General features: G+C 47.0%; 1 protein-coding gene across 2 annotated transcripts in view; it reads right to left on the bottom strand.

Moving 5' to 3' along the window:
* LOC100194607 (ribosomal protein L34) overlaps nucleotides 1–1,960 on the bottom strand; it is a 25,424-nt gene extending 23,464 nt beyond the window's left edge. The window contains exons 1-3 of one of the 2 annotated variants that reach the window (XM_014207447.2): nucleotides 1,844–1,960; nucleotides 1,267–1,339; nucleotides 868–967 (exon numbers count right to left, since the gene is read on the bottom strand). In XM_014207447.2, coding sequence (XP_014062922.1) covers nucleotides 868–967; nucleotides 1,267–1,331 — 165 coding nt within the window. In that variant the 5' untranslated portion in view covers nucleotides 1,332–1,339; nucleotides 1,844–1,960. Of the gene's footprint in view, nucleotides 1–867; nucleotides 968–1,266; nucleotides 1,340–1,843 lie in introns of those variants that run through there. The other variant, NM_001139692.1, reaches the window with a different exon arrangement.
* Nucleotides 1,961–8,885: the final 6,925 nt, after the last annotated feature.

Raw genomic sequence — 8,885 nt, 5'->3', positions numbered from 1 at the left:
GACTGAAAAGATTTGGCATGGGTCCTCAGATCCTCAAAAGGTTCTACAGGTACACCATCGAGAGCATCCTGACTGGTTGCATCACTGCAGCGTATGGCAACTGCTCGGCCTCCACTGCAAGGCACTACAGAGAGTAGTGCGTACAGCCCAGTACATCACTGGGGCCAAGCTTCCTGCCACCCAGGACCTCTATACCAGGCGGTGTCAAGAGGTAGCCGGAGTGCCAAGTCTAGGTTCGGCTTCTACCCCCAAGCCATAAGACTCCTGAACATCTAATAAAATGGCTACCCAGACTATTTGGATTGCCCAACCCCTTTTATACCACGGCTACTCTGTTATTATCTATGCATAGTCACTTTAATAACTCTTGCTACATATTACCTCAATTACCTCGACTAACCGGTACCCCCTGTATATAGTCTCGCTATTGTTATTTTACTGCTGCTCTTTAATTACTTGTTACTTTTATTTGTTACTCATATTTTTTTAACTGCATTGTTGGTTAGGGGCTTGTAAGTAAGCATTTCACTGTAAGGTATACACCCGTTGTAGTCGGCCCATATGACTAATACAATTCTGATCAAACACCTTTGGGATGAATTGTAACGCCAAATGCTGGCCCAAAATCAGTGCGCGACCTCACTAATGCTCGTGGCTGAATGGAAGTAAGTCCGCCCAGGCGAGTGGAGGCTGTTATAGCAGCAAAGGGTGGACGAACTCCATATTAATGCCGATGATTTTGGAATGAGATATTCGAGCAGTAGTCCACATACTTTTGGTCATGTAGTGTTTTCACTGTAACAGACCTGAAAAATACCAGTTTGTATATTATGCAGTGGGATAGGATGTACATAGGACAATACTTACTCCACGCAGTCTACCAGGGCAGATTCCGCATGCCGACTTGGGTGCCTTGCCCACCTTCTTGGTGTACAGGTACACAATGCGGTTACCAGGAGTCCGGGACCTGTAAGTGAGGGAATACACATTACACAATGCAAAGTTGGCAACAATATTTTGAGGGATGAAAACATGCTTACATTAGTTTTCCCAAGACTACTTTATTTAAAATGCATAGCTAGCTAGATACAACCACGTGCAAGCCAGTACTAACGTTACTAACGATCAACAACCAAACCGTTACAAGGTCACAAGAAAGAAACAGGCACTGTAGTAACTAAGAATGGCACAGAGCCAAGGGAAAAGCAAAAAGCCAAGGGAATTGCAATGTAATTAGCTAGTTATAGCTACATGCTAGCTACTTACAGCCTAGTTTTGTTGGAGGCGGTGTTGTAGGACAACCTACGACGGTAAGTTAGGCGCTGGACCATGGTGATACCTGTAAATACATGATTATGAGTATAACGTAACACCGATTGATTACATTATTACCTTTTCTAGCTAGCTTGTTCATTAAGCAATGGTATCGGGGACTGCCGATGGCGTCAACATTACTGCGCAAGACTGTGTAACCAAGTAAGCTAGGTAGTTGATATACTACCTAACAAACGGATCAAGATGAAAACGTTTGATTTTACGTGGAAGAATACACCGTAGTTTGTCAATTTAAACAAGTCAATTTAAGGCAGCAAACCTGCAAAGGCATTTTTTTTGTAGTTACCAAAATGGAGACATGTTTGCTTTGTGCTAATGTTACTGAAGATATGATACTTAGAGGGCAATGACAAAGTACTAGGATAACATGAAATATCATCATCAACGTGTTAACGGTTTCTAACAATGGAAATATGGTCTTTGAAATACGAGTTGTCATATTATATAAACACAGATTACAACAGATTACTTAGACGAAGTATAAGCGATTAAATCTAAGCCGCCATACCTTCTATTAATGTCACCGGAAAAGGAAGGACTAAAGACGGTACTTTGGAATTTGACGTTTTTCTTCTTCCTGTGAGTTTCCAGCAGACTGGACGTTGTGTTGCGTATTGTTGCCTTCCGCAGGTCGGCGTGAGAATTGCAGTTTTATATATCTAATAGCCTCACACCACCTGTACATAGCCTCGCTATTGCTATAGTTATTTTACTGCTGCTATTTAATTTTGTTACTTTTATTTTATTTCTTTTTATAACTTATCTATTTTTTACTTAACTTCTTAAAGCATTGTTGGTTAAGGGTTTGTAAGAAAGCATTTCACTGTAAGGTCTACACCTGTTGTATTCGGCGCATGTGACAAATACAATTTGATTTGATTTAGGAACAAATTCTTATTTACAATGACGGCCTACACCAGCCAAACCCTAGTGACGCTGGGACAATTGTGCACCGCCCTATGGGACTCGCAATCACGGCCGGTTGTGATACAGCCTGGAATCAAACCAGGGTCTGTAGTGATGCCTCTAGAACTGACATGCAGTGCCTTAGACCACTGCTCCACTCGGAAGCCAAATTAAATGAGAGATGTGCATGGTAATTTGTTGTATGGCTCCTTCGGGATAATGAACCCATCAGGGCCAGAAAAGGTGAGGAATATATTGTGCAATGGTTGTGAAAAAAAGGGGGAAAAAGATTCCTATGTCTAATTATAAAATTCCTATGTCTATTTATTTTACATAAAAAAATGTAACATAGATTTTCTCTCTTCTCACTAATGGCAAATGGTTGCATTCTTGTTAATATGTTTTCCTGTTTTTAGGTTTTATGAATACGCTTTTCATCATATCCCCATTTGCAGAAAATACTTGCCAGCTTGCACTACAATATCTCAACCACTAGCAGATGTGTGTAAGCATGGTCTAAAGTGTGTGGGGAGGTGAGCACATTCTCATGTAAAGTAATGTTAATAAATGGCAACTTTTACATGAAAACTGGTGCACGTACATTATACCCTATATTTTGTATGTTCGCAAGGTTAATAAATGAGGCCAATGCACCGGCCTGCACCTACGGGTGCAGTACAGAGTCAATGTGCGGTGGCACTGGTTAGTCGAGGTAATTGAGGTAATATGTACATGTAGGTAGAGTTAAAGTGACCATGCATAGATAATAAACAGAGAGTAGCAGCAGCATAAAAGAGGGGTCTGGGTAGCCCTTTGATTAGCTGTTCAGGAGTCTTATGGCTTGGGAGTAGAACCTGTTAAGAAGCCCTTTGGACCTAGACTTGGTGCTCCGGTAACCCTTGCCGTGCGGTAGCAGAGAGAACAGTCTATGACTAGGGTGGCTGGAGTCATTGACAAATGTTAGGGCCTTCCTATTTTTATTGGCTAGGTTGGCTAGTTGAGAACAAGTTCTCAATTACAACTGCGACCTGGCCAAGATAAAGCAAAGCAGTGCGACACAAACAACAACACAGAGTTACACATGGAATAAACAAACATACAGTCAATAACACGATAGAAAAAATATATACGTTTATGTACAGTGTGTGCAAATGAGGTAAGATAAGGGAGGTAACGTAATAAATAGGCCAAAGTGCGAAATAATTACAATTTAGCAAATTAAACACTGGAGTGATAGATGTGCAGAAGATGAATGTGCAAGCAGAGATACTGGGGTGCAAAGGAGCAAAAATAATAAATAACAGTATGGGGATGAGGTAGTTGGATGGGCTATTTACAGATGGGCTATGTACAGGTGCAGTGATCTGTGAGCTGCTCTGACAGCTGGTGCTTAAAGCTAGTGAGGGAGATATGAGTCTCCAGCTTCAATGATTTTTGCAATTCGTTCCAGTCATTGGCAGCAGAGAACTGGAAGGAAAGGCGGCCAAAGGAAGAATTGGCTTTGGGGGTGACCAGTGAAATATACCTGCTGGAGCGCGTGCTACGGGTGGGTGCTGCTATGGTGACCAGTGAGCTGAAATAAGGTGGGGCTTTACCTAGAAAATACATATAGATGACCTGGAGCCAGTGGGTTTGGCGATGAATATGAAGTGAGGGCCAGCCAACGAGAGCATACAGGTCGCAGTGGTTGGTGGTATATGGGGCTTTGGTGACAAAACGGATGGCACTGTGGGAGACTACATCCAATTTGCTGAGTAGAGTGTTGGAGGCTATTTTGTAAATGACATCGCCGAAGTCAAGGATTGGCAGGATAGTCAGTTTTAAGAGGGTCTGTTTGGCAGCATGAGTGAAGGAGGCTTTGTTGCGAAATAGGAAGCCGATTCTAGATTTAATTTTGGATTGGAGATGCTTAATGTGAGTCTGGAAGGAGAGTTTACAGTCTAACCAGACACCTAGGTATTTGTAGTTGTCCACATATTCTAAGTCAGAATCTTCCAGAGTAGTGATGCTGGACAGGTGGGCAGGTGCGGGCAGCGATTGGTTGAAGAGCATGCATTTAGTTTTACATGCATTTAAGAGCAATTGGAGGCCACGGAAGGAGAGTTTTATTGCATTGAAGTTGGAGGTTGGATAACACAGTGTCCAAAGAAGGGCCAGAAGTATACAGAATGGTGTCATCTGCGTAGAGGTGGATCAGAGAATCACCAGCAGCAAGAGCAACATCATTGATGTATACAGAGAAAAGAGTTGGCCTGAGAACTGAACCCTGTGGCACCCCCATAGAGACTTCCAGAGGTCCAGACAACAGGCCCTCCGATTTGACACACTGAACTCTGTCTGAGAAGTAGTTGGTGAACCAGGCGAGGCAGTCATTTGAGAAACCAAGGCTGTTGAGTCTGCCGATAAGAATGTAGTGATTGACAGAGTCAAAAGCCTTGGCCAGGTCGATGAATACAGCTGCACAGTATTGTCTCTTATCAATGGCGGTTATAATATCGTTTAGGACCTGGAGCGTGGCTGAGGTGCACCCATGACTTGCTCGGAAACCAGATTGCATAGTGGAGCAGGTACGGTGGGATTCGAAATGGTCGGTAATCTGTTTGTTAATTTGGCTTTTGAAGACCTTAGAAAGGCAGGGTAGGATACATATAGGTCTGTAGCAGTTTGGGTCTAGAGTGTCTCCCCCCTTTGAAGAGGGGGATGACCGAGGCAGCTTTCCAATCTTTGAGGATCTCAGTCAGACTAGTAATAGGGGTTGCAACAATGACTGCTGATAATTTTAGAAAGAGAGGGTCCAGATTGTGGCTGCTGATTTGTAGGGGTCCAGATTTTGCAGCTCTTTCAGAACATCAGCTATCTGGATTTGGGTGAAGGATAAATGGGGGAGGCTTGGGCAAGTTGCTGTGGGGGGTGCAGGGCTGTTGACCGGGGTAGGGGTAGCCCGCTGGAAAGCATGGCCAGCCGTAGAATAATGCTTATTGAAATTCTCAATTATTGTGGATTTATCGGTGGTGACAGAGTTTCCTAGCCTCAGTGCAGTGGGCAGCTGGGAGGAGGTGCTCTTATTCTCCATGAACTTTACAGTGTCCCAGAACTTTTTAGAGTTTGTTCTGCAGGATGCAAATTTCAGTTTGAAAAAGCTATCCTTTGCTTTCCTAAGCCTGTGTATATTGGTTCCTAACTTCCCTGAAAAGTTGCATATCACGGGGGCTATTCGATGCTAATGCAGTATGCCGTAGGATGTTTTTGTGCTGGTCAAGGCCAGTCAGGTCTGGAGTGAACCACGGGCAAATCTGTTCCTGGTTCTATATTTTTTTAATGGGGCATGCTTATTTAAGATTGTGAGGAATGCACTTTTAAAGAATAACTAGGTATCTTCTACTGACGGAATGAGTTCAATATCCTTCCAGGATACCTGGGCCAGGTCGATTAGAAAGGCCTGCTCGCTGAAGTGTTTTAGGGAGCGTTTGACAGTGATGCGGGGTGGTCGTTTGACCGCAGACCCATTACAGATGCAGGCAATGAGGCAGTGATCGCTGAGAACCTGGTTGAAGACAGCAGAGGTGTATTTGGAGGGCAGGTTGGTTAGGATGATATCTATGAGGGTGCCTGTGTTTACAGATTTGGGGTTGTACCTGGTAGATTCATTGATAATTTGTGTGAGATTGAGGGCATCAAGTTTAGATTGTAGGATGGCCGGGGTGTTAAGCATGTCCCAGTTTAGGTCAACAGTACGAGCTCTGAAGATCGATGGGGGGCAATCAATTCATATATGGTGTCCAGGGCACAGCTGGCGGCAGAATGTGGCCTATAGCAAGCGGCAACGTTGAGAGACTTGTTTCTGGAAAGGTGGATTTTTAAAAGTAGAAGCTCAAATTGTTTGGGCACAGACCTGGATAGTAAGACAGAACTCTGTAGGTTATCTCTGCAGTAGATTGCAACTCTACCCCCTTTGGCAGTTCTATCTTGTCGGAAAATGTTATAGTTAGGGATGTGTGGTATCCCAGGAGGTCTACCCCAGGGGATGGTAATAGAGGGGAGGTACATGAGGTGATGTTGGCTCCCTCTGCTGGGAATACGGGAGCTGGGCACCTCGACACGGACAGCTAAGTGGAGGTAATTAGAGGAAAGTGCCAACCAGCCGTGGATGCTAAATAAAAGGAGCACGATGGCACACCGCGGGAGAGAAGGGATTCCACTGGCTTCCAGTTGAAGCTCGCATCCGCTACAAGACCATGGTGATTGCCTACGGAGCTGTGAAGGGAACGGTACCTCCATACCTTCAGGCTCTGATCAGGCCCTACACCCAAACAAGGGCACTGCGTTCATCCACCTCTGGCCTGCTGGCCCCCCTACCTCTGAGGAAGCACAGTTCCCGCTCAGCCCAGTCAAAACTGTTCGCTGCTCTGGCACCCCAATGGTGGAACAAGCTCCCTCACGACGCCAGGACAGCGGAGTCAATCACCACCTTCCGGAGACACCTGAAACCCCACCTCTTTAAGGAATACCTAGGATAGGATAAAGTAATCCTTCTAACCCCCCCCCTTAAAAGATTTAGATGCACTATTGTAAAGTGGTTGTTCCACTGGATATCATAAGGTGAATGCACCAATTTGTAAGTCGCTCTGGATAAGAGCGTCTGCTAAATGACTTAAATGTAAATGTAAATGTAAGGGAGAGAGATGGACACCAGTTAAGAGAGAGAATTAAGACCGAGCAAAACCTAAGTTATTTCTTTGATATATTTATATTCTGTCTTAAGTAAAGTTGGTTTCTGACTAAAGCCTCCCTTTCTCTGTGTCAATCTCTGCAAGCTCAACCCAACACCCCACGGTTTACCAAACATGGTGGAGAACGCAGGCAACTCAATAGATTTGGGTGCCGTGGGGTCGAGTGTGCGGAGATTACCATGGAGGAGCTGGTGGCTCAGTTCATCCTCAGCCAGCAGAAGCAACAGGCTCTCCAGGAGCAAATGCTGGAGGAGCAGCACCAACAAAACCGCAGACTGGTAGCGCAGGTAGCCCAGTTGAAGGTTGGGAGTGCTCAGGAGTCTGGCCCGAATCAGTTCTTGGTTCAGTTCAGGGAGGAAGATGACATGGAGCCGTATCTGTGCACCTTCGAGAGGACGGCACAGTGGGAAGGATGGTCCAAGCCACAGTGGGCCAGCCTGTTGGCACCCTACCTCTCTGGGAAGGCCCAGAAGGCCTTGATTTGAACAATGACCAGGCCGCAAATTATGAGGGACTCAAACGGGAGATACTAAGCCGTTATGGGTTCAATCTCGCACGCCGTGCACAACTGGTCCACGACTGGGCCTTTGACCCCACCCTGTCCCCCCGTGCGCAGATGAGCGACCTGGTTCATCTGACCAAGGGCTGGCTACTGACAGAAGTACCGTCCCTCCCAATGCTCGACAAACTCGTCCTGGATAAATACCTTCGGGCCCTGCCCTATGAGATGAAGAAGACGGTGAGCATGCAGAACCACCAGAACCTGGAGGAATTGCTGACAGCAGTGGAAATTCACCAGAACACCCAGGACCTGATGGGAGGGGCTCGAGCGGAGAGAGGAGATGCGGTGAGGGGGGCGACCAACACAAAGAGAGGCGAGGAGCTGAAGGGGGCCCAGACGGAACCAGCCGAGGCTGTGAAGTGGGAGGGTGACCCAAACCGACGACGCCGGCGGCTGCTGGACCCCGATCAGAGACGCTGCTATGAGTGCGGTCAGCCGGGGTATCTCGCGTGGAGCTGTCCTGGCCGGGAGGAGGCCTTGCTCTCCGCACCCCTCAGCTCGGGGATAACCCGGATGGCAAGTTACGTCACCTCCTGTTGGGCGCACACCGAGATGGCCCCTCCGATGGTTCTGGTACGAATCGATGGCATCGACACCAGCGCTCTGCTGGACTCCGGCAGCATGGTGACCCTGGCCCACCCGCAGTGGCTCACACGAGAGGGGAAGGAGGAACCGGGGGACGAAGAGGTGACAGTGTCCTGTGTACACGGGGACACGAAGAGGTACCCAACGGTGGCCGTGAGGATAACCACCCCAAAGGGGGAATGCCAGATGCGCGTGGGAGCTGTGCCTAACCTACCCATGTCCATTTTCCTTGGTCGAGACTACCCTCTCCTCCAGGCACTGTGGAGGAGGGACCTGGAGAGGCAAGCACGGGAGGTAGGAAGAAAAGGAAAAAAGACGGTGGCCTGTGCCACCCAACCCCGGCCACAAGAGGTGTCCACTGGGCCCGAGTCGGACCCGGAGGAGGGAGACGACCCCGCTCCAGAAAGCGAGCCGCCGTGCGAGGAAGACCTCAGGCTCCCCTTTATGGAGGTGGAGGCCCTAGACGGAGCTCCCAACATGGGAATCCTCACGGGTCAGTTCAGGACAGCTCAGTTAGAAGACCCACATCTCCAGAACGCTAGGGCCCAGGTGATGGCGGTGGATGGCGTACTGTTACCTGGGGTAAGTGATTGGCGCTACCCCCACTTCGCAATTAACCTGTTAGGGCTAGGGGGCAGTATTTACATGGCCGGATAAAAAACGTATCCGATTTAATCTGGTTATTACTACTGCCCAGAAACTAGAATATGCATATAATTATTGGCTTTGGATAGAAAACACCCTAAAGTTTCTAAAACTGTTTGAAT

This window comes from Salmo salar, chromosome ssa07 (assembly GCF_905237065.1).
Source record: "Salmo salar chromosome ssa07, Ssal_v3.1, whole genome shotgun sequence".
NCBI lineage: Eukaryota > Metazoa > Chordata > Actinopteri > Salmoniformes > Salmonidae > Salmo > Salmo salar.
Note: the sequence above shows the minus strand (reverse complement) of the source record. Positions and strands in the feature narration are given on the sequence as shown.